The following is a 26,589-nucleotide window of genomic DNA, read 5'->3' as shown; positions in this document are numbered from 1 at the left end:
CCAAAGTGGCAGTGCTTGAAAGATTTAAGCTGGAGTCTATGTACTTCTAAGCCTGCTTAACTAAGCTTCAACTCCCTACACATATGCAGAAAAATAAGGAATTCCTGCTCCCTCCTCATACCCCATCAAACAGCCAAAAGAGAGATCCTCAGGACATGCATTTATGGAGAAGCAGTGAAAGTAAGAAAAATTGGACTTGTTTCTTGGCAAGTTGAAAGCAACAGAAATTCCTACCACTATTGGCTGCTGCTATTGGTCTTGCAAAGGAATTTAATCCATTGCTCAAGATCAATGATTTCAAGGTGCAGAATTACATAACAGAAGCAAACCAAATTTATAAACAACAGGGTTTTCATAATTTTATTTATACTACTAACTAGAAAGAAAGCATACATATATTGTACCTGTCATACAGTCAATACATTTGAGGGTTTGGTTTTTTTTCTACTATAAATTCTCTATGCAAAGTCATTGCCAATTGATATCGTCATTGATGGCATAGAGCTTAAAATAACCACGAGGTATAAAAACAAGTTTGCCATCTTGCCCCGAGTGGAAATGGTGAACAGATACAAAAAAACCCCTGGATCCTAAATACTGATGTAGTATCATACATGATTTAATGGTATATGCAAATAAAAAGTCATTCAACTTTTTAAAATACCTGCCAAGTTTTAATTGAGTAAAATCATAGCAGTCAGTAGTAGTTATGAAAATATGTTCCTGCCATTAGGTACTCATTATGCAATTTCAGTGGCAACCTTGCAGACTGGGTATTTCATGTTATATTTGAGTGCCAACACTGAAAGTATCCATTTCCTTTAATGTTTTAAAACTCATGTGTCTATATAAACAAAAATTTAAGATATCTTTTTTAAAAACTAGTGAAGGAAAAGCCACCTTTCCTTTTCTCACTATTTTAGATCAATGCCAACAACATGTCTCATCCCTCACTGTTGGCAACTCCTTCTACGTTTTAATCTGTAAAAATCATAAGATAGTCAACAAAATAAGTCTTTTATTAACTACTGTTCCCTAAAAAGATCATCACAAATCAGTTGGAATTGTAAAGTTGCTATAAGGTAAGTGTCTGTAACTATTAGAAGGAACTTTCAGATCTAAATATATATATATAATATATTCTGCATACAAAAGGCTCTTGTGAGGCTTACCACCAAGATGCCATAATAGAGAAGGAAAGTTTCAAAGGGAACAAACCAAATACTGTAAAGTCTCTATAAGGCATTTACCTTTCACTTTAAGCCCTGTATTATGACAATTAAATTCTGAAAGTAACTGAAATACAAATTTTGCATGTTCAGTTTCTTTCTGCTAAGAGCAAGGCAGCAAACACATTTCTAAAACCTGGTTTTAGAAGATTAAGCAGAACAGAAATAAAATATATCTTCAGGTTATAAACAGAATTGTATTTTACAATCCACCATCCTCACAATGGTTCACAGCAGTGCAGCAGAGGGATCTTAGTCTAAAGGTTGTGGGTCTGCAATAGGCATGGTATGAAGTACTTCATCTAGAAGCTGGAGGGCACGGTGTAAGTGTATTTCAATCCAGCATGGTGTCTCTTTGATGCTCTGTCTTGGATAATCAGGTCCCCAACCTTTTACAAAACTCATCCTGAGTATGCATAAGCAGCGAAGGTCATCTACACCAATTCCAGCAGCAGCTGACAAACCTAAACAGGAAAGGTTTCAAGTAAGTGTTCACAGATGTGTTCTTTTATCTTTGTTTAGCCATTCCCATTTACTTGTCTCTTCCCATACAGTGCTCTCTACCACAGCCAAAGCCAATCCACATTTCTAGGTCTCTATTATTTTGTATTTCTTCCAATTAATTTTTTTTCATCATTCTGCAATCTGGAAAGGCTGCTGAAATAGAAAACTCCATATAATAAAGCAGACATGATGAAACACAATGTCTTATGTGATACAAGGCATGTAAACATTATTTAGGAAATGCAGTCAAAAAATATTTATTCTTGAGGTTTGCACATGCTGCATTTTCACCATAAGAATTCAGACTGACCACCTGCAGGAAGCTTGATTTCCAAATGACACTACTTACATGTAATAAAATTAAAATACTAATACAGCTAGCAAACTTCAAATCACAAGTATGGTCAAGACAAAAGTTAAATACAAAAAGCAATTTGTAGGATAGCTGGAAAGAACCACGAGGAATCCAGGAAACACTATAGCACATAAAGCAGCCAGAGATATGCAAGTACTTACGCTTTTAAAAGTATTTAGGTACAATCTAGAATTCATTAACTATGAAAACTCTAGCCCAGAATGACTTAAAAAAAGAGAGAGAAGAGAAAGAGAAAAATACTCTCTTCTTCACACTCTCTTCTTCCTCTTCTCAAGAATCTTAATATTATGTTTTCCTAAACCTAGTCAAGAACTTTGTCACCCAGTAATCCCATTGTTTTGAGTAACATTCTATGAGCTTAGATTTCAAAGATCATTTTTCAGGCTTGGGTCTAAGCAGCCAAAAGTATCTTTGTTTAAAGTAATAGGGTATGCTATTTGATCTTGTATGTAATGTGCTTTCTGTGGTAGTGCAACGCTTCTTGCAGTACAGTAAGCAGCCACTTCCCTATCCAATATTCCCTGAAGACTACAGAGTGAAAACTGATGTGAAACAGGTACAGAGTGAATTAATACAGTGACCAGGATGCCACCCACCCCAATACTGCTACCTCACTCCCAGTTTATTTGTACTGTTGCGAGGGCAGCGGGTGGGGATGTGTGCTGTTATGAGGGATTGCTCTGTTACATATTTTCAGGTAAAGAAACAAAGGAGACCAAGCAGTTAATGTACTTACTAATGGCTGGGGCTATTCCACCTACTGATCCTGGTCCAGGGATGTTTCCTGCTACTGCTGCAGCTTGAGCAGCAGCAGCAGCTTGGGCAGTGGCAGCCTGCTGTTGCATCTGACGATGACACTGGCGTAAGTCAAACACCTTTAAAAAAAACCAAACAAAAACAAACCAACAAACAAACACCACAAAAACAAACCAACAAACAAAAAACCCCACCCCCCCCCCCAAAAAAAAAAAAAAAATTAACTATGTAGACTTACCAAAATCAATGAAGGAAAGAATCCCTCAACTCCCACCCCTAATAATCTGGACCTCTCTGCTTTCCCAAAACAGACTTCTACAGTCTCACCATATACCTGGGTAAAAGCAAACCTGCCTTGACTACTTGAATTTCTAACAGAAATAATCCATTAAAGGTGTTTCTTAGAAACTCTTCTCATACAACGTTACAACCACTGGCAATTCCAGAACCTGGCTGAGCTGAGCAGGCTAAAGCAGTACCCTATGTGGGACTGACTACAGGATCAAAGTCTGAAGGATACTACAAGTTGATAAAATCCCAACTTTTTAGTTAAATTCCAAGATTTCCACAAAATAGGCATGTAAATAAAAAGAAGCCAATAAATCCTGCTTAAATTTGTCAGACTTTGTTCTTCGTTACTGCCTTACTGAAATGCGTTAGTCTATTTAGAAGAAATACCAACTGATAGGCCTGAAGTTTCATTTCAGCAGCTAGGTTTGAGTTTGATGGCATTTTATATCTTTGTGATCAGGCTTGGCACTAATATATAAAGGAACGCTGTTCTCATAGTAGAAAGCTTGTGTGTAGAGGCTGTTGGGGTCTCTTTCACTTTCATTACATAACCTGCCTGCAAAACTGAAGATAAAAAACCTCAACCAACCAACCAAAAAAACCCAAGAAAACACCCCTAGAACAGTAAAAACCACCCACCACCCACAAAATAAAACAACAAACCCCAACCAACCAAAAAAACCCAAAAACCCAAAACCCCCCAAAACTAAAAACTGCCACACACTTCAAGCAGCTTCTCTCTAATTCAAGAATGATTTTTTTTTTTTTTTAACAAGTGTGACTTGTCTTAAAGTCCAGCAGAGGCACATCCAAATAAGAATCTCCTGAAAATAATTTGTTTCCATGCAACTTAGTGCCCTCTGGATCACTTCAGGTTTGTAACACTTTAAAACACACTTTATGTTTCTGCACTTACACAGACTTTCCCAACTTCTCTTGCTTTGGAGAGAGAGTAAAGCGATAATCTATGCTAAAAAATTTAATAGTAGTAGTTAATTTAAAACTGTAAGGTTAAAAGTATAACAACTGATATCAAGACTGATGAAATACAAAATTAGTTACTTTTGTAGTAGCTAGATGAGAGAATTTAGAATAATTCTAAAAAGTCATCTTAAGTGACTTGTAAATAAATTCTCCTTTTAAAAACCCTAAAAATTTCCATTTGACATTTATTTCAGTGTCTCATAGCTTCCCTAATGTTTACAAGAACCAAATGTATGCAATTTCCCCCACAATTTTCATCTAGGAAGATCAAACCAACCTTTATATATGCACTTGGGTAAATCTTGTGAACAGCATCCCCTGGTGCACGCCCTGCTTCTCTATCCAGGTAGTAACTCTGAACAAAGACTGCATGGTCACTGAGGCATCTAACCCACACATCACCTTCTCCTTTGCACTCCAGCTGCACACCTTTACCTATGTGCAACCTTAAAAAGAAAAACAGTTCCAATACATCTCTGTATACATACGATATAACTCAGACCTTTACTAAATAAACATAAGTCTCCAGCACTTGGTCATCCGTGGTGCCTTAATTTATACTCCACTCACCCAAGGATTTCAAACTGTAGTTATTATCTTAAGTGCAAGTTAGTAGATAGTTACACAAAACCATAAAGTAAAAAACCAACTGTAATACCACACAAAGATCTACATGAAACATTGCATGCAGAAGTAGGGATATTGAAGTAGCAACTACTGCACTCATTGACAGTACAGAAGTACAAAGCTGCAATACCAAAGAACTTCAGTTCTGTTCAGAAGTGTAAAATCCCACAAGTACTCCAGTATAGAAAGTCACTCAAGTACATACACAAAGCCGCATTTTAATGCAGTGTAGGACCACCAGAAACCCCCACTCAGCAAGGAAGCGCAAGTATAAATGGTATGCAGATATTATAATTAGTTCCTGGAAATCTCATAAATATGTAAATAATTTCCTGGAAAATCTGTAAATATGCATGAGTATGCTAAATATATAGCTGCTGTAGGCAAGTAACAGGTGTGCTCACATTTGTGAAACAATTTGCGTGTGCCCGCAGGGCTGCAATAAAGAATGCCTGCTTTCTAAAACTCCAAATCGAGTCTTAGAAAGATTCTCTGACCAACTTTTACAGTAACACAATAACTGTATGTTCGTTTGCATCACGTTATAGCAATCTAGCATTTTGCTTGTCACAATGCGATGCTTCTGAAGATACAGAATAATTTCCTTCCTTTTTATTTCAAAGAGGAAAAAAAGTTGCAAGACTGCTCTGGTTCTCTGTGCTTCTACAAAGCCCAGCACATGCACAATGAGAATGAATGAAAATCCAACTAGGTCTCAATCAACCTTCCTTTGCTCCTTTGAAAAATCTATATATTGCAGTTATTCTCACATTACTCTCGCATGAAGAGCTAATATTCATCTGCAGGGAATGCGCATTCCGCAGCAGAGCAGGGGCCGACAGGTAGGTTTTCCTGAGCCAGGGAAACCCCAGGGGCGAGAGGCAGCAGCTTGCACGAGAGTAGCTTAAGTGTTGTGGGTGGGGCCAGAAGTAACGGGGCCCCACCCCCACCCTCCACCAGCAATTACAGGGAGCGCTGTGAACAGAGTGCAGCGATAAGGGCGTGTAGGGAGGGCATCTTTTCGAAGTAGAGATTCCACAGGCCACCTGTACAAGTTGTGGCATTCGTTCTACCTGACTCTCAAGGCAGAACAGGGGGCACTCATCGGAAAGCAAAGGCTGCAGCTCCAGCAGGGGGTTCTGCACTGTCTACCCGGGGTGACTAATGCCTTCACCCAGAAGGAGCCCCGAAGGGAGCAGCTGCAGTGCAGACCTCAGGCTACAGGAGGTGCCTAGACCCTTCTCTTGGGGCAGGGACAGGCAGCATACCTGCCCCCAAATGGTGTGCCCAGGTGGAGAACTTCCTGCAGAAGGTGGCTGAGCTGAAGGAGGCAGTGAGGAAGTTGAGAAGCATCAGGGAGGCTGAGGAGGAGTTAGACGCTTGGTTCCAAGTGCAGTCAATAGTCAAGCTGCTGCCAAGCAGACAAAACCTCTCCCAGCAGCACACATAGAAGAAAGGGAGTCCAATAATGAAGGGGAATGGAAGCTTGCAACAGCAAGGACCAGAAGGAGGAAGAGACTTCCCCTGACGCCACTGGTGCCCTTGCAGAAGCAATTCACTGCTCTGCAGGTCAATGATGAAAGACCCATCACAGCAGGACAGACACTGAGGTAAGTATGGCAGCCCAGTCTGCACCACAGATAACAAGCACAACTAGGAAAAGGAAAAGGTGAAGGGTGATAGTAGTAGGTGACTCACTTCTGAGGGGTAGAGAGGCACCCATTTTTCAGCCTGATGCTGCTTACTGGGGGTTCACATCAGGGATGTCACAGAGAGACTACCAAGCCTCATACAGCCCACTGACTATTACCCGCTGCTGCTGTTTCACATAGGCACTGCAGATAGTCCTCACACTACTCCTGGCTCTATCAAAGATTACAGAGCACTGGGAGCGGTGGCAAGGGATGCTGGAGCACAGGTAGTTTGTTGTTTTGTTGTTTTTGTTTTTTTTTTATTTTTGCCATCAATCCCCCCAGTCAAAGGGAAGTGGCTCCAAAGGGCCAATGGAATCTGGCAATTGCCTGGGAAAAGGGTATGAGGAGCTGAATGGTGTCTCCACCATCCATTGCCCCAGAGATGAGTGGGAAAGAACTGAGATAAGACTCGTCTGTCCATTATCTTGAGGATTGGTGTGAGGAATTGCTGCCCATTATCCCAAGGATTGCTGCAGACAGGTGCAGCTGAAGAGCTGGCTGCAAGACCAGGGAAACTGGCCCACCAAGAATGTGCAATATGTCACATTAAGAACAGAGGTGCTCCCCCCCCGCCCCTCCCCCAGCTCATTATAAAGGGGGGAAAAGTTAATCACCAAAAGAAGAGATCGCCATGAGGACAACTCCAGAAGCACACCTTCAAAGAGACATCGCCATGTAGGCAACTCCATCAGGGCAGCTACATGAGCGTACCTTCAAGGGGACAACTCCAGAAGGACACCTCCTCGAGGACACCCACCTCCAACGACTACTACAGACTCTTGGAGACGCTCTGCTCTGACACTGACTATGGACCCTGGAGCACTCCCACCACCTCAGATGACGACGGATCCCCAGGACACCGCTGGATCCATGGTGGTGACTACCTCCTTCTCTCTCTGCACCCCAAAACCTAGCTTCTTTTCTCTTTTTTTTCCCCAATCTGTCCTATTGCTATCCCCTTTATTAAAATAACTTCCCTTTTTTATAATAATTGTCTTTTTGTAATAAATCAAATTACGGTACTTGACCTCATTTGCGTCTTAATTTCACTCTTAGGATTATGAACAAAACAGGGTCCGACACTGGGGTTTTCTCCAGCGCTCAACATGGAACAGAACAGAAGCAAAGACATACCAATTGCTAACTCAGTACTAGGACCTTCCGAGCATGCGCAAGCACTGAGGTCATTCAGTAAGCACAAGGAGGAAGACCATCAGCGACCACCAGAGACCCCCCACTCAGCAAGAAAATGCACGTGTAAACAGAATGCACATGTTATAATTAGTTCCTGGAAGTCTCATGAATATGTAAATAATTTTCATAGAAAAACTGTAAATATGCACGAGTATGATAAATATATAACTGCTGCTGGCAAGTAATGGGTGAACTCACCTTTGCAAAATGATTCATGTGTGCACCCAGCGCTGCAATAAAGAATGCTGCTTTCTAAAACTCCCAATTGAGTCTTAGAGAGTTTCTCTGACTATCATCATCATCACAGCTTGACTTCGCAAACAAAGATTTGGGAAGGGCTTTACCCACGCTTACTACAAGCGTGCTGATGACTAAAAAGGCCGATGTGGTATAGGCAAATCTCTGACTAACTATTATGGTAACAGCACGACACCCTTGTCTCTAAACTGGAGAGACAAATTTGATGGATAGACCACCACACGCATAAAGAACTGGCTGGATGGCCACATGCTGAAAGTTGTGGTTAGCGGCTCAATGTCCAAATGGAGACCAGTAACAAGCGATGTGCCTCATGGGTCAACACTGGGACTGCTGCTGTTCAACATCTTTGTTGGCAACATGGACAGTGTGATTGAGTGCACCCTCAGCAAGTTTACTGATGACACCAAGCTGTGTGGTGCAGTCAACACACTGGAGGGATGCCATCCAGAGGGACCTTGACAGGCTGGAGAGGTGGGCCAGTGCAAACCTCATGAATTTCAAGAAGGCCAAATGCAAGGTCCCGCACATGGGTCAGGACAATCCCAAGCACAGCTGCAGGCTGGGCAGAGACTGGATTGAGAGCAGCCATGAGAAGAAGGACTTGAGGGTGTTGATTGACAAGCAGCTCAACATGAGCCAGCAGTGTGCACCTGCAGCCCAGAAAACCAACTGCATTCAGGGCTGCTTCAAAAGGAGCGTGGCCAGCAGGTCAAGGGAGGTGATTCTTCCTCTCTGCTCTCGTGAGACCCCAGCTCTGGGGGCCCCATAAGAGATATGTGGACCTGCTTTAGTGAGTACAGAGGAGGGACATGAAGATGCTCTGAGGGCTGGAGCACCTTTCCTATGAAGACAGGCTGAGAGTTGGGCTTCCTCAGCCTGGAGAAGAGAAGGCTGCATGGAGACCTTATAACATTCTTCCAATAGCTAAAGGGGGCCTATAAGAAATCTGGAGAGGGGCTTTTTACAAGGGCCTGTAGTGACAGGACAATGGGAAATGGCTTTTAACGGAAAGAGGGTAAATTTATATTAGACATTGGAAGAAATTACTCCCTGTGAGGGTGGCGAGACACTGGCACATGTTTCCCAGAGAACCTGTGGCTGCCCCAACTCTGGCAGTGTTCAAGGCTGGGTTGGAGGGGGCTTTGAGCAACCTGGTCTAGTGGAAGGTGCCCCTGCTCAGGACAGGAGGGGTGGATCTGGATGATCATTAAGGTCCCTTCCAACCCTAACCATTCTAGGATTCTATAATAATAGCACAAGTTGCTAATTTTTCCTGGATGGCACAACCTTTGAGAGCAATGAAAAACAAAATGCTATGGCAAAGCACTGAAGGTCTTTGTCACACAGGTCACATTTTGAATGTATTACAGTAGTGGCTTAAAAAGATATACTCTGTATAGCGGACTATACAGAGTATGTCTCTTTTTTATATCTATTACCTATAGGTTAATTCAGTTAAAAGAAAGATACCAAACTAATTTTCAAAGGGAAGCACACACTGAAGGGAAAACAAGACGTTAGCAAATACCACAGACAGCTGGAGCTTTTGGGCTCTGCAGAATACCTTGCTCTCTCAATAGCTTCTGTTCTATGCACGTTGGAAAGCTGGCCCAGGCAAAAACGGTCTCCTCCAGAAGGATCCACATATCCATCAACAGTAACAATTGGACAGCTTGAAGGGACCTTAAATGTTTCTCCAACTTGCACATCCATTTCAAAATATGCGATTGAACACCAATACTCTGGAGCTAAAGAATATATACTATTAACTCATTGAAAGGCAGAAAACATCCCTATAAACCCATTCCAGACAATCAATTAAGCCTTCTGCAACTGCATTTGTCATTCAGAGTAAGAGTGCACATTCACATAAGCAAGTTCAGATAGACAAAGACATGTCTGCTAGCACAGAAAACCACAACATTCTACAATGAACACGGACTTGTTGCTTTTATTTGAGCACATACCAATAAAAGCGGGTTTTGTAGTTATGACCTTATAGGTCTTTGTACAGTTTATTATTCCAGTTAGATTTTGCAAGTCATCTGCATTCCTACACCTTATGACTATTGCTTGATTTTGTCATCCTTCAGCATAAGTAATACATATACAGGGAGCCCAAAGAAGCTGTGGCTTCCCCATCCCTGGAAGTGTTCAAGGACAGGTTGGATGGGGCTTTGAGCAACCTGGTCTAGTAGAAGGCATCCCTGCATATAGCAGGGGGTTGGAACTAGATGAGCTTTAAGGTCACTTCCAACCCAAATCATTCAATGATTCTACATGCCTATTCATGACTAGGCTGACAGAAACTAACTCTGAAACAGATGTGGTTTAAGATGTAAGAGAAACTACCTTCTAGGTGAATTCAGTTTTCTCTGTCACAAAATGGTTCCTTCCCCTTCCTTTCTCCCCTTCTGAATATGTATCTCACAAATTTCAGAGTACTTGATACAAAAAAAAAAACAAACCAACAAAACCAATCAAACAAACAAAATGACACAAAAAAAAAACAAAAAAACCCCAAACAAAAACTACAAAAAACAAACAAAAAAACCAACCCCAAACCAACAAAAATACCCCAACCCAGACTTAAACCAGAAAGTTAGCAGCTTCCACAATATTAGCATTACATGTTAGATTCTACTTACCAGGATGATTTGATATAGGAGGCTGGAATGCAAGTTCATTGTGAACTGGCCCTTTAAAAGAAAACATGCAGTTTATTTTACATGAGGAATAATAAGGTTTTCTTTCTTGTTTTCCTACAAAAAAAATAAAAGACTTGTGAGGATGCCACATGTTAGGAAACTCATCAATTTATGAATCACTTGGCAAAATCTGACAGGGGAGAAAAACACTCACAGAAAATTACACTCATAAAGTTTTCCTAAAAACTCAGAAATCAAGTAGAGCAAAGATCTCTATTAGTATCCCAGAAAGAAAGGCTGCATGCTGCTCAAGCCAGACCAAGCACCAGGAGAAAGCAGAAACCAGACTTAGCAGAGATGTAACAGAAATAGGACTTAAACTTCACATCTGCCCCCGAATTGGGCAAGGAAAGAATCATTCTTGTCCTGGGTTCAGCTGTAACACTTATTTTTCTCCTTAGTTACTAGTGCAGTGCTGTGTTTTTGACTTTAGTCTGACAGCAACGTTGATAACACACCAATATTCATAGTTGTTGCTAAGTAACTCTTACTCCAATCAAGGACATTTTCAGTCTCATGCTCTGAAAGTGAGGAGGGGCACAAGAAGCTGGGAGGGAGCAGAGACAGGACACCTGACCCAAACTAGCCAAAGGGGTATTCCATACCACAGCACATCATGCCCAGGATATAAAGCGGGGGGAGGTACCCAGGAGGCCCAGATCACTCCTTGGGTCGGGCTGGGTATCAGTCAGCGGGTGGTGAGCAATTGCATTGTGCATCACTTCTGTTCATTGTTTTCTTTTCCTATTTCCCTTTTAGTTTTATATTTTCTCCTCGTGTTATTTCCCTTATCATTATTATTATTGGTGGTAGAAGTAGTAGTTTTGTATTATACCTTAGTTACTGGACTGCTCTTAGCTCAACCCATAGGATTTACATTCTTTCGATTCTCCTCCCCATCCCTCTGGAAGCAGGGGGGGAAGAAGGCAGGAGTGATCAAGCAGCTGTGTGGTTCTGAGTTACTGGCTGAGCTTAAACCACAACACTAGAACAGTGTTGTGTTTTGGCTTTTGTCTGAGAACAATGCTGTTAACACACCAACGTTTTAGTTGTTGCTAAGTAATGCTTACTCTGATCAAGGACTTTTCAGTCTTGTGCTGTGCCAGTGAGGAGGGGCACAAGAAGTCGGGAGGGAACAGAGACAGGACACCTGTCCCACACTAGCCAAAGGGGTATTCCATACCACAGCACATCATGCCCAGTATATAAAGTGGGGGGAGTTACCTGGAAGGGACCAATCGCTGTTCGGGTCAGGCTGGGTATTGGTGGGTGTGTGGATTATGCATCACTTGTGTTTATTGTTCCCCCCCCCCGCCTTTTTTATATTCTCTCCCCCTGTTACTTCCCTTATAATTATTATTAGTAGTAGTTTTATATTATGCTTTATTTATTGGACTGTTCTCATCTCAACCCATAGGGTTTACCATCTTTCAGTTCTTCTCCCCATCCCGCCGAGGGACTTGGGGTGGTGGGGGGAAGTGAGCAAGCAGCTTCGTGGCTCTTCCAAGTTGCCGGCTGGGCTTAAAGCACGACAACTGTATGGAGGCATGTGATATACATCTGTCAGAAACCACACTTCATCATTTATCAATCACAGAATAAGTTGCCCAGCATGCTATGGACTTGACCATGAGAAACACTCCCTGAAGACTGAAAAAAGCCCTAGAGAACTCATTCTCTAAAAAAAAATAACAAAACAAAAACCCACAAAAAAACAAACCAACAAACAAAAAACCCACCCCCCACAAAAAAACAAGACAAAGCCCACAAGCAAATAAAAAAAAACCAAACAACCAAAAAAACAAAAAGCCAAAAAGCCAAAACTGAATACTGTCTTGGTATCAGTCAGCTTATCCTCTCCACTTTCATAAACTAACTAGGTCCTTTACAGACATGTCCTGGGTTCAGCAGTAGCAGTCATGTTTTTCCTTTGTGTTAACTGGTGCAGTGCTGTGTTTTGACTTCTAGCTTGAGAACAGTGTTGGTGAAGCCGATGTTTTCGGTTGTTGCTAAGTGATGTTTACCCTGACCAAGGACTCTGTGAGGCTCATGCTCTGCCAGGGAGGAGGGGAAGCTGTGAGGAAGCAGAGATGGGGTGCCTGACCCGGGCTAGCCGGGGAGGTATTCCATACCACAGCACGTCATGCCCGGGGTGGGGGGTAACTGGGAGTTACCCGGAAGGACAGGGGCTTCCGGGTGGAACTCGCTTTCTTGGCCGGTGGTATCGTATTCTCTTCCCTTGTTATTTTCCCTTATCATTGTTTTAGCTGATAGTAGCGGTGGTGATTTGTTGCTGGACTGTTCTTGTCTCAACCCGTAGGAGTTGCACTCTCTCGATCCTCCTCCCCGTTCCTCCGGGAGCGGGGAAGGGGAGAGCCCCGGTGCGGGGGGGGGGGGAGACGGACACGGACCTCGATAGTTGTCAGCTCGGCACCACTCACTGGGAGTGAGTGAACAAGTTACCTGACTGGGTTTAAACCACGACAGTTCTTTTTGGCGCCCAACGTGGGGCACGAGGGGTTGAGATAAGAACAGATCAGACTGGATTGATAGTCACTCGTCACAATGCTGATTTATTGGCTCTCAAGGTTGTTCCTCTTGATCTCACAGTTTCAGTATACCATATCTTACGTCCATCCGGTATTGGCTGTATTAGTGTTTTTCAAGTGTGGGGCTTGGGCTAAGGTTTTTATCCCATTGTACTTTATGGTAATGACTTGTAATACAATAGAATCATTGATCATGAAACTGATCTGGCTTATGTTCCCAGTGTGGTCACCACCTTTATACTTTGGGAGGTATATGATGGAGGTGCTTAGCAATTACACATCTTTTTTCTCCTCCTCAGGTGCTCAACCTGTGAAGGAGACATCCTTTTACCCTCCTAGTCGTCCCCCCAGACCATTTACATTCGAGAGTTTTGAATTTTTTAAATGGCCTTTTAATGCTCTTGAGACTTGTTTGCTGATGGTGATGGGAATCACCATGCTAACACGCATACAGAGTGTGTTTTGCCCACTACTGATTTCAAGAGTTAAGCAGATTCAGGTTTGGGTCTTGTCTGGGGTCAAACGACGATGTAGGAGGACCGAGAGATTTTCCCTGAGGCTGGACAGCCATGAGTGGCAGGGTGTGTGGGATAGTATGGGCAAGTATCTAGGTCAGTGGGCCCCTCCAGTATTTTGGAATTTCACTACCGAACAACTGCAAAATCCAGAAGAATTAGTAAAACACTTAAATGAGGTGTGTGGTCATTCTGGCCATACCAGAGATGGACAAATCACGGCAACGTGCTGGGGCTTGGCCTATGCTTACAGGGCCTTGTTCAACACTATCCAGCACCTTCAAAAGGAAAAGAATGTTGGCGGATTTGAGGGCAAAGTGACAGTCGCTACTCAAACTTTGGCTGCAATGAACTGCGCAGCTACCCCAGTGGCAAGTACAGCAGCTGCTCAAACTTCAACTGCAACAGACAGCGCGGTTACCCCAGCTCCAAGCACGGTAGCTACACCACCCCCAGCAACAAGTACAGTCGCTACTCAAACCACAGTGATAATCACTGCAGCCAAAGCAGAGGACCAATTCGTACCAATATCAGTTGCTCCTGTACGCAAGAGAACAAGCAAAAAGGAGGCAAAAAGGGTGAAGCGAGATGAAGAACCAATGAATTCACCACCCGGTCCAGAATCTGATCAGGAGTCATCCTCACATGATGAAGAAGAAGAAGAAGAGGTAACTTCTCGACCTCGGACCTCAACCGAGCTGCGGAATATGCGAAAAGATTTTACCCGTCAACCAGGGGAGCACATCATCACCTGGTTACTCCGATGCTGGGCCAAGACTGATCGTCCCATGAGAGCTACGGCTTCAGTCTCTGGTGAGCAGTTTCCCAGATGGAGTGGAAGAGCTGGTTTTACTCCAGCTCCTGTGATAACGAAGAATAATCCCTTTCACCACGACTTAAGTGTCCAATGCTGTGACGACCATTAGAGGGGCCCTGCCTCCAGCCAGGTGGAGGTAGGGGACAATCGGATTTACTGGACTGTGTGGATCAGATGGCCTGGCACATCAGTCCCACAGAAGTATAAGGCTCTAGTAGATACCGGTGCACAGTGTACCCTGATGCCATCAAGCTGTCAAGGGGTGGAACCCATCTATATTTCTGGAGTAACAGGAGGATCCCAGGAGTTGACTGTGCTGGAGGCTGAAATCAGCCTGACTGGGAGGGAGTGGCAAAAGCACCCTATTGTGACTGGTCCAGAGGCTCCATGCATCCTCGGCATAGACTACCTCAAGAGAGGGTACTTCAAAGACCCAAAAGGGTACCGGTGGGCTTTTGGTATTGCTGCTTTGGAGACTGAGGAAATTGAGCAGCTGTCCACCTTGCCTGGTCTCTCAGAAGATCCCTCTGCTGTGGGGCTGCTGAAAGTTGAAGAACAACAAGTGCCAATTGCGACCACAACAGTGCACCGGCGGCAATATCGCACCAACCGAGACTCCCTGATTCCCATCCATCAGCTGATCCGTAGACTGGAGAGTCAGGGGGTGATCAGCAGGACCCGCTCACCCTTCAATAGCCCCATATGGCCAGTGCGAAAGTCTAATGGAGAATGGAGACTAACAGTAGACTATCGTGGCCTGAATGAAGTCACACCACCATTGAGTGCTGCCGTCCCGGACATGCTAGAACTTCAGTATGAACTAGAGTCAAAGGCAGCCAAGTGGTATGCCACGATTGATATTGCCAATGCATTTTTCTCCATTCCTTTGGCAGCAGAGTGCAGGCCACAGTTTGCTTTTACTTGGAGGGGTGTCCAGTTCACTTGGAACCGACTGCCCCAGGGGTGGAAACACAGCCCTACCATTTGCCATGGACTGATCCAGACTGCACTGGAACAGGGGCAAGCTCCAGAACACCTGCAATACATTGATGACATTATTGTGTGGGGCGATACAGCGGAAGAAGTCTTTGAGAAAGGGAGGAAAATAATCCAAATCCTGCTGAAAGCCGGTTTTGCCATAAAACGGAGTAAGGTCAAGGGACCTGCACAGGAGATTCAATTTTTGGGAATAAAATGGCAAGATGGACGTAGACAGATCCCCACAGATGTGATCAACAAGATAACAGCAATGTCTCCACCAACTAATAAGAAAGAAACGCAAGCTTTCTTGGGTGCAGTGGGGTTCTGGAGAATGCACATCCCAAATTACAGTTCGATTGTAAGCCCTCTCTATCATGTGACCCGGAAGAAGAATGATTTTAAATGGGGCCCTGAGCAGCAACAAGCCTTTGAGCAAATTAAACGCGAGAAAGTTCATGCAGTAGCCCTTGGACCAGTCCGGACCGGACCAGATGTAAAAAATGTGCTGTACACTGCAGCTGGGGAGAACGGTCCTACCTGGAGCCTCTGGCAGAAAGCTCCAGGGGAGACTCGAGGTCGACCCCTTGGCTTTTGGAGTCGGGGATATAAAGGATCTGAGGCCAGCTATACCCCAACTGAGAAAGAGATACTGGCAGCCTATGAAGGGGTTTGAGCTGCTTCGGAAGTGATTGGCACTGAAGCACAGCTCCTCCTGGCACCCCGGCTGCCCGTGCTGGGCTGGATGTTCAAAGGCAGGGTCTCCTCTACACATCATGCAACTGATGCTACATGGAGTAAATGGGCTGCACTAATTACACAACGAACTCGAATAGGAAATCCCAGTCGTCCAGGCATTCTAGAAGTCATCATGGACTGGCCAGAGGGCAAAGATTTCGGAATGTCACCAGAGGAGGAGGTGATGCGCGCTGAAGAGGCCCCACCATATAACAAACTGTCAGAAAGTGAAAAGCAGTATGCCTTGTTTACTGATGGCTCTTGCCGTATTGTGGGAAAGCATCGGAGATGGAAGGCAGCTGTATGGAGTCCTGGATGACAAGTTGCAGAAACTGCTGAAGGAGAGGGTGAATCGAGTCAATTTGCCGAGGTGAAAGCCATCCAGCTGGCCCTGGACATTGCTGAACGAGAAAAGTGGCCAGTACTTTATCTCTATACTGACTCATGGATGGTGGCAAATGCCCTGTGGGGGTGGTTGAAGCAATGGAAGCAGAGCAACTGGCAACGCAGAGGTAAACCCATCTGGGCTGCTGCACTGTGGAAAGATATTGCTGCCAGGGTGCAGAACCTGGTGGTGAAGGTACATCAGGTAGATGCCCATGTACCCAAGAGTCGGGCCACTGAGGAACACCAGAACAACCAACAAGTGGATAAAGCGGCTAAGATTGAAGTGGCTCAGATGGACTTAGATTGGCAACATAAAGGTGAATTATTTTTGGCCCGGTGGGCCCATGACACTTCAGGCCATCAGGGCAGCGATGCAACATATAGATGGGCCCGTGACCGAGGGGTGGATTTAACAATGGACACTATTGCCCAGGTTATTCATGAGTGTGAAACGTGCTGCAATTAAACAAGCCAAGCGGTTAAAGCCTCTTTGGTATGGAGGACGATGGTTGAAGTATAAATATGGGGAGGCCTGGCAGATTGACTATATCACACTGCCACCAACCCGCCAAGGCAAGCGCCATGTGCTTACCATGGTGGAAGCAACAACCGGGTGGCTGGAAACATACGCTGTGCCCCATGCCACTGCCCGGAACACCTTCCAGTGTTGGTGAAGCCGATGTTTTTGGTTGTTGCTAAGTGATGTTTACCCTGACCAAGGACTCTGTGAGGCTCATGCTCTGCCAGGGAGGAGGGGAAGCTGTGAGGAAGCAGAGACGGGGCGCCTGACCCGGGCTAGCCGGGGAGGTATTCCATACCACAGCACGTCATGCCCGTGGTGGGGGGGTAACTGGGAGTTACCCGGAAGGACAGGGGCTTCCGGGTGGAACTCGTTTTCTTGGCCGGTGGTATCGTATTCTCTTCCCTTGTTATTTTCCCTTATCATTGTTGTAGTTGATAGTAGCTGTGGTGATTTGTTGCTGGACTGTTCTTGTCTCAACCCGTAGGAGTTGCACTCTCTCGATCCTCCTCCCCGTTCCTCCGGGAGCGGGGAAGGGGAGAGCCCCGGTGTGGGGGGGGGGGGGGGGAGACGGACACGGACCTCGATTGTTGTCAGCTCGGCACCACTCACTGGGAGTGAGTGAACAAGTTACCTGAGTGGGTTTAAACCACGACAAGACAGCAGAAAACAAAAACATAAGACTTAAACATGGTATTATAACAGCGGCTTCTGCAATAAGATGTGCAAACAGGCACAACATTGGTAGGTGTCAAAACATGCAACTATCTGAAGTGAAAAATGGCAGCAGCCAAGATAAGCTCTTTGTGGTATCACCAGCCAGTTACAAATATTAATTATGCAGACACATGCACTCAGAAGCATTTATAGAATATCTACAACACCACTAAAGGTTTACATTCTGGTACTTCCAAAATGTAAGATAAATTAAGTGGGATCCTAACAGAACAAAATAACGTAACTTAATAACCATATCTAAACTACAATTTTCTTGGGAAGAGACAAGGTGAAAAGTCATTCTAACATTAACTCTCAGTGCATTCTCCCCTCCACTAACAAAGGCGGCTGCAAACAGGTGATCTGGTTAAATACTGTATTAGGAAATAAAGAACTCTTTAGCCTTTTGCCACAAAATTTAGAAAAGCTTGGATTTGGGTGGGAGTTTTTTTGCATAATACTCTTATAATGCATATACTTAAAAGAAAAATATCCAAACACCATATTCCGAATCAACTTCATTTGCCACAAAGGAAATACAAGATTGCAAAGCTTTAAAAACAGGTTTAGAAGGGAAATTATAATTTTGTTAGATAGTAAGACATCTATAATATAGATGGTATCACTATAGCTACTTGGATTTCTAATCTCTGCTGCTTTAACAGAGGAAAGTAGTCTATTAAGCTCTGATATTTATTTGTCAGAATATACTAAACACAGTAATGGTAGTTCTGTAACAGAAAAGGATTTGGGGGTAAGGAATCATCACAAGGGATGATTCAACAAAACAGAAAACAAAGTAAGCGATGTGAAAATCTGTACTACTTACAGTAATGTCCAGGATGCATAGGTGGATGATGCTGAAGATGGCCATTCTGGTGGTGAGGCATGGTAGGTGTGTAGGCTGCCGTCCGACTCCCAGTCCAAGTTGTAGTACTATCTAGAAAGAGAAAGGAGCAGTTGGTTAAGGGAGTTTTTCCACATCTCACTTCTAATCCTCTATTTCACCTGAACATTTGGAAACTGGTTTTAGAAAACTAAGAGTGCACATATGTATATACTCACTGTGATGGTAAGTAGCTGGCTGAGCTGTAAACCCATTCTGCGGAGTTCCTGGCTGAGGCCCTGAAGCAATCTCTAAGAGTCCATCACTATGGCTACCTGTCAATATACTGATAGGTTGACCTGGTAAAAGAAGACTACCTATTTGTGAACATTCAACAATTTCAATTAAGAAGAGTGAGCTCAGCACTACTGGGTAGTAAAATGCACCCAACTAAGGGTACTGCATGACACAGTTCCTACAAGTTTGGTTTCAGTATTTTTTTCCATCTACCAGAGTGTCTTAGGAAATTTGAAGCAACATGCTCTGCATCAGCTAATTTTGACTCTGACATCCTTAATATTTTACAAGTATGCAGAGAACTCTGTTCATCAACCGCATCTTTGTGTCGCTCACATCTCTTTTCAGCTTAAAAGGAAAGAAGAGATGTCACAGGTTTTATTGAATAACATAGCTGGAGTAGATTTGGTATGAATCCAAACAGGCCAAGAGTAGGTCCATTAATTTGATTATTTTCAGCATGTTGTAACTACTGTTCCTAAGGAAGACACTCACTTAAATTTACATTCCTTAGAAATATACTGAATGGTATTTTAAAATAGCGCTTGAACAGGGCTGCACACATCACTGGACTCCTTCCTGAGAAAGTTGCTGGGTTGTTGGTTTGTTGTTTTTCCTCCCAAATGAATATTTAAAGAATTGTCTAAGCTTTAAAGTAAAAGTACAGATATTTCAGAAAAGGTTAACAGAATTTGATTTTAAAAGGCTTCAAATCAGCCACTAACACTAAACTGATCAGGAGTTTCACAAGTACATTTGCACTCTCAGACTGGTGTAGCTAGCAGAACTTCACACACTTGAAAACTTGAACTAAAACCTAAAATCCAAGCTTTTTCCTGTCCACTGGGCTCCCAACAATTATAGCACTGATGAGAAAAAGTTACTGACTATAAACTGTTATACAAAGGCAATAAAATTAAACCACCTATCCTGTTCTCCCTGCTGGAGAGAGACATCATATCTTAGCTTGGTGTCCTGGGTTCATCTGTAGCAGGCATTTTTCTCCTTAGTAGCTGGTGCAGTGCTGTGTTTTCGACTTTAGTCTGAGAACATTGGTGTATTATAACATTGGTGTATTATCATGTATTTTTAGTTGTTGATAAGTAATGTTTACTTCGATTAAGGACTTTTTCAGTCTCGTGCTCTGCCAGTGAGGAGGGAAAGCCTTGAGGAAGCAGAGACAGGACACCTGACCCAAAATAGCCAAAGGGGTATTGCATACCACAGCACATCATGCCCAGTATAGAAACTGGGGGGAGTTACCTGGAAGGCTCAGATCGCTGCTCCGGTCGGGCTGGGTGTCAGTCGGCGGGTGGTGAGCAGTTGTATTCTCTTCCCTTGTTATTTCCCTTATCATTATTATTATTGGCGGTAGCAGTAGTAGTTTTGTATTATACCTTAGTTACTGGACCGTTCTTATCTCAGCCTGTGGGATTTACATTCTTTTGATTCTCCTCCCCATCCCTCCGGGAGCAGGGAGGAAGAAGGGGGAGAGTGAATGAACAGCTGAGTTCTGAGTTACCGGCTGGGCTTAAACCACAACACTTGGCATAAACCATCATTAGTTTCAGCAAAATAGTCAGCTAAACTTAAATAACATTCTCAAAACACCATGCTACCATAATTCAAATTTGCTAAGATGAAATCCATTATATTCACACATCTTTGACGTTAAAGTGACAAAGAGTGTGTGAAACCCCTCTCCAAACTGTTTGGCTTCCCTACATTAGGGCTGCAGGACACTGTGTATGTAACTGCTTTAATGTCCTGCTGGAATGAAGAGTGAGGTTTGTTGTTGGCAAACCAGACTCTTCCACTTGTACCAAATACACACAGAAAATATTAATTAGGGTTGTCACTCTGGTAGTACAGTGGGCCATTATAAAAATCACAGATTCATGAGACTTGGAAGGGACCTCTGGAGATCATCTAGTGCAACCCCCTGGCCAAGGCAGGGCCACCTAGAACGGGTTACACAAGAAAGCATCCAAGCGGGTTTGGAATGCCTCCAGAGAGGGAGACTCCATGATCCTCCTGGGCAGCCTGTTCCAGTGCTCTGCCACCCTCAGTATAAAGAAGTTCTTCATGTTGAGGTGAAACTTCTTGTGTTTTAGTTCATGGCACTAATGAGATCCCCTCTCAGTCTTCTCTAGACTCAACAGGCCCAGCTCCTGCAATCTCTCATCATAAGAGAGATGCTCCAAACCCATGATCATCCTTGTGGCCTCCTACTGGACCCTCTCCAGTAGCTCCTTGTCTTGTACTGAAGAGCCCAGAAATGAACACAGTCCTCCAGATGTGACCTCACCAGGATCGAGTAGAGGGGGAGGATCACCTCCCTTGACCTGCTGGCCACACTTCTCCCAATGCACCCCAGGATACTATTGGCCCTCCTGGCCAAAAGGGCACACTGCCAGCTCATAGTCATCTTGTCATCGACCAATACTTCCAGGTCCTTCTCATCTGAACTGCTCTCTAGTAGGTCAGCCCCCAACCTGTACTGGTACTTGGGGCTCTTCCTCCCCAGGTGCAGTACCCTACACTTGCCCTTGTTGAACCTCATTAGGTGCCTCTCTGCCACTTCTCCAGCCTGTCAAGGTCCCACTAAAAGATAGCACAGCCTTCAGGTTTATCAGCTACTCCCCCAGCTTCATGTCATCATCAAGCTTGCTGAGGGTACACTTTAGCCCTTCATCCAGGTCACTGATAAACAAGTTGAATAAGACCAGACCCAATATTGATCCCTGGGGAACACCACTGACTACAGGCCTCCAACTGGATTCTACTCCATTGATCACGACCCACTGAACTCTGCCATTCAGCCAGTACTCAATCCACCTCACTGTCTATTCATCTAACCCACATTTCCTAAGCTTACCTAGGAGGATGTTAATGGAGACAGTGTCAAAAGCCTTGCTGAAGTCAAGGTAGATAATATCCACTGCTCTCCCCTCATCAACCCATCCTGCCATGTCATTATAAAAGGCTATTAGATTGTTCAAGCAAGATCTCCCCTTGGTGAACCCATGCTGACTACTACTGATGGCCACCGCCTTCTTCATGCTTGGTGACGACCTCCAGAATAACCTGTTCCATCACCTTTCCAGGGATGGAGATTATGCTGACTGGACGGTAGTTTCCCAGGTCCTTCCCTTCTTACCCTTTTTGAAGATGGGAGTGACATTGGCCTTCCTCCAGTCATTGGGCACCTCTCCCATTCTCCATGATTTTTCAAAGATGATGGAGAGAGGCAGAGCAACATCTGCCAGCTCCCTCGACACCCATGGGTGCATTCCATCAGGGCCCATGGATTTATGGGTGTTAAGTCTGTCTAGCCTCTCCCTAACCCAACTCTGTACAACCAGGGGGAAGTCTTCCAGGGGAAATTCTTCCTTTCTCTGGCCTTCATCTCTAACCTCCAAGGTCTGGGACTCCTGACGGCCGTTCTTAGCGGTGAAGACTGAGCCAAAGAAGACACTCAGCAATTCCACCTTCTCCTTGTCTTCTGATACCAGGACACCCACCTGATTCAGCAGCAGCCCCACATTTTCCCTTATCTTCCTTTTGCTGCTGATATTCTTGTAGAAGCCCTTAAAGTTAATACTCAAAGACTGATTTTGTTAGCTCTGGAACACTAAAGATTTGTCTGAAAACCTCTCGATACTGCCACCTAACAATATACATGTTTGTTGTCCTGGTTGCTGTTGTAATAGAATAATAATTTTTTTCCATTCCTAAAGCAGTTGTTCAAATAATAGCCATAATGTTATGTCAGCAGTCAGTTGTTTTAACATGGTATCACTCAATCTTTGGAATATCTAAATAGGCTTGTAACACTCGTGCAGTGTCAGTCTCATAAAAAAAAGACTAGGTCACCATGAAAAATTACTCAAATTATACTCCAAGTCAAAACCTTATGTTAATGCTTACGAGACTGCCCAGATCATACTGACATACACTTTCTCTTTGATCCATCACATTTTCAGTTTAGTACTTCATATAATCTTGACAATCTTACTTGTTGAAGCCACAGGAATGTTGGGATAATTAGTGGTGCTGGTAGTGCTAGCCTCAGCAGAAGCTAACATGGCTGGGGTGCTATAAGGCTCAGTAGATGCTCTGTTACTTGGTGGATGCTGGATGGTTTGGACTGAATGGCTTTCGGCAGAAGACAATGACAGCTGCCCCTCGTAGTCATTAACGTATTCATCTTTCACCAGCATGCTTGATGGAGCTGTGAAGAAGCAAACGGTTAAACATGCAAAGCAAATCTATTTTCAGGATTTAACTACAAGTCACACTCCTACTTTTAAGGAACAGCAATGATATTAAAACTACTGGGGGAGTATTTAACCTATCTAAACATTGCTACAGCACTCCTCTAAATTACAAATAAACACTTCAAGTCAGCAGCAGGAAATTTTGATGTGTAACTGGATGGAAAAGCTAACTGTTTATTTTGCTGATTGCTATCAAACAAGCAGTTTAGTCCCACAGTAGTAGACTCCAACCACGTTTTGTTTTCCAGTCCATCATTGAGTCATTGGACATGGTTAATAAAAAGGAAAAACATGCTTTTCATCAAGCACCTAAATATATGTTAATGAAGTAGCTAACAAGCCAATTTCTAGTATAAGAGTAATAAAATAAAGCTCCTATGAAAAATGTAATTCATGAGCACAACACAAAAAACTTCATTCACTCCTTCAGTAATTTTAAGCAGCTCCCAAATTGACTAGAATAATCAAATTCACAAAGACACTATAACACTACCTTATATTTAACAGCGCAGACATGCAGAATTACAATAGCAGTTACAGAATTTCTATTATTTTCTTGTTAAACTACTTATTAAAACATAAGCATCTATTATTCCCAATCCAATTAATTAGTATATCATACAGGTGCACATATTATCATGTGTTTGTTAAATGATGCTTATTAAATAAAAGAGTGAGGTTTTTGTTTTCCCTTTTTCTTGGTGTTTTTAAGTAGCAGGCAATGAAAACAGAACATACCTACAAGCTAAGCTGAAGCCTCATTTTAAAGAATTTATTAATACTTGCCTCTCATATGCTACTTTTCTGGTTTTCCAAAACCAAAAAGACAAATGTATTTCCATCTGCTCTCTATACTCCCTCCCAAGGAGATACACAGGAATAAACTGTATACATACTGAAGAGTTTAACACAGTTTGTGCCCAGAGAAATGCAACAGTAAGCAGAACTACTTACCAGAACTCTGTAGTGTCAGTCCCGAGAGATCTTTAAAAAGAAAAAAGAAAAGGGGGTGTGGAGGATTATATACACAGAGATCTTCAGCTATGTTTGAATATTAAGTTTATCAGACTTTACAAATTAGTACTACAGACTCTACGTATTATACCCCTTCCATCACAAATCTCAATGCCAAGTTATTCCCAAGGTACACATTAACTGCAAGAACTGTGTGCAAACCAACAGAAAGGCTTAAGCAAAAAGCCACAAACTGTTCTTTCAAATTTAGAATAAAGGTAAAAGAATAATTCCATGAAGAAGATGGACAAGAGCATGAGAGAGTAATTTATTATTAGATCATTAAAAAAAATTAATGTTTCTAATTTAGGCCTGTATTCTCTACACTCAAAAGGAAAACATTTTACATTTTAGTCCCACTGTTCCATTTTAAATCAAGAGTCTACTTACCAATGCCAGGTGATACTACACGCTCATAATGGTAAGGATTTACACAGACACTGTCACATTTTAAGTCAAAAGCATATTGACAATATTTAACATGCTTGAGTTCATTTTTATGAAGATCAGGCCACCTCCAAAGACGAGCGTAAATCACATGAGGGAATCCCTTGCGACCAGCCACCTAAAGAGTTAGACACAAAAGTTGATTGGGACAGTTAAAAGATATTTTATTTTTTTTTAGTAAGGAGCAAAGCTGTAAGAAGGACATTTTACCTTCTTTAGTAAGGAGCAAAGCTATAAGGGGACAAACACCACCACAACCTTTCTCCATCAAAATATGGAGGGAAAAAAAAAATCAACAAGGTATACAGTTTACCCAAGTTCTGTACTCGACAGAAAAATTTCTATTATGGTTTTGCTACAGTCAAGTCAACAGTGTGATTCTTAAGAAAAAACACTGGATACAAAACATCAGAAGCAGAATTTGTGCTTAATATAGTATGTATGGTCACCTTCCCCACTATGGATGATGATGGAGCTTTGCCCCAGAAGAGAAGGAACAAGGCAGTAAGCTACACTATAAGAAATTTACAAGTATAAGAACACCAATCCATTATACTGAAAATAAAAAATAATGCTTCTAGGGTAGACAGCTAGCCAGCAAACACGACATCTGTCATAGAACAAGGAAATCGCAACCCAAGCTATACAGGTACTAAGTACTGATGATGAAAGGCTAACGTATATCCTCAGTGCAGAGTCCTTGGAGTACCTTAGCAAGGGATCACAGGTCTGTCTTCACACTGCTGACCAACACAGAGCTAACAGAAGCTTGTAGTGAAAATACCAGGATAAACAGACAAATTTGTTATGTGACCCTGCATTTTATTTCCCCACACACACTCATTTAGAACAGCTGATCCAACACCTTCTGCTCCTTTTGGGAATCCAGAGCTCCAGGCACAAAACGTGTCTATGAATGGGGACAAAGGGGGATGTAAGAGAAGAGCTACTCTTCCTTAACACTCTAGAACCCTGTGTCACTTTTGCTCCAGCTTCGCTAGGAGGAAAACATCTGATTTTCACTTGTACTAACCTGAAGCCTCCCATCCAGTGTTCTCTGTATTGTAACACACTTGCTGGGATGAGCTCCATTTGTGGTTATAGCTGTAATCAAAGAATCCAGTTCATCTTTTTTCTCCTTTAGCTTTTTAACTAAACTTTCAATTGCACGTTTCGCAAAAGTTTCACTCTCTCCACCTTGTCGATGGCACATCAAGCTGTGAACAATGCTCAGACAAGCGTCATTACTTGTTGGTGTGCTAGTAATAGACATATTGTCCATTTGTCACAGCTTTTTCTTTCAGATCAAATGTCAGTTTTGAGGGCTGTTATGACTTTCAAGCTGATGAACAAGAGATGATCCAAGTTAAGTATTAGAGGTACTGTCTCTTGGTAAAACCTAGGAGGAAAAAAATATCTACATTAGAATTGTTTTTAATAACTTGCAGATCATGTTTCTAAAGGAAGTCTGTGGCATCTTTCTTCTTTTATTTTCAAGCTAAGTGCAGGATATTAAAAACACATGAAAAACAAGCAAACAAACAAAACCAAACAAAAAACCACAACCCTGCGCTGCTTGTCCCATGATAGCTAAAGCACATTTAAGACACTGCTTGCACAGTTTTAGATATAAGATCATTGGGGTTTCCCCCAAGTAACAATATTTAAACAAAGATTATAGTTTATATACATGTACACACAGTATGTACATATAGAAAGGTAAAGATTATTAGAAGAACAGGCTCTAAATCAGGAAACAGAGAACGGTGACAATGATTTCCTATGTTTTATACTGGTAGGATGAAAACAAGTGAAAATACTGACTGGGAATCAAGGGGCATCGATTTAAATACAATTTGAATATTGAAGAAGCATGAACG

The 26,589-nt window shown here is 42.9% G+C and overlaps 2 protein-coding genes across 6 annotated transcripts in view; both read right to left on the bottom strand.

Moving 5' to 3' along the window:
- LOC133262743 (mothers against decapentaplegic homolog 4) overlaps nt 1-22,150 on the bottom strand; it is an 87,962-nt gene extending 65,812 nt beyond the window's left edge. The window contains exon 1 of the mRNA XM_061442193.1: nt 22,129-22,150. The gene's annotated coding sequence lies outside the window, so the exon portion shown is untranslated. The remainder of the gene's footprint in view (nt 1-22,128) is intronic.
- Nucleotides 344-26,589, bottom strand: LOC133262745 (mothers against decapentaplegic homolog 4-like). 5 transcript variants are annotated; one of them, XM_061442197.1, is made up of 11 exons: nt 25,743-26,576; nt 24,653-24,827; nt 24,203-24,232; nt 22,987-23,202; nt 18,911-19,030; nt 18,675-18,785; nt 10,565-10,615; nt 9,481-9,664; nt 4,418-4,586; nt 2,846-2,984; nt 344-1,693 (listed from the first exon to the last, which is right to left on the bottom strand). In XM_061442197.1, exons 1-11 carry the CDS (start codon nt 25,989-25,991, stop codon nt 1,482-1,484), a joined length of 1,656 nt encoding a protein of 551 aa, XP_061298181.1. In that variant the 5' UTR covers nt 25,992-26,576; the 3' UTR covers nt 344-1,481. The 5 variants fall into 5 exon arrangements, with proteins under 5 accessions (XP_061298181.1, XP_061298182.1, XP_061298183.1 ...); XM_061442198.1 differs by having other exon boundaries at nt 18,911-19,006; XM_061442199.1 differs by lacking the exon at nt 18,911-19,030 and having other exon boundaries at nt 25,743-26,566.

Source organism: Pezoporus flaviventris, unplaced genomic scaffold (genome assembly GCF_033815535.1).
Source record: "Pezoporus flaviventris isolate CSIRO_AGI_PZ_B2104156 unplaced genomic scaffold, CSIRO_AGI_Pfla_v1 ptg000219l, whole genome shotgun sequence".
NCBI classification, from domain to species: Eukaryota; Metazoa; Chordata; class Aves; order Psittaciformes; family Psittacidae; genus Pezoporus; species Pezoporus flaviventris.
Note: the sequence above shows the minus strand (reverse complement) of the source record. Positions and strands in the feature narration are given on the sequence as shown.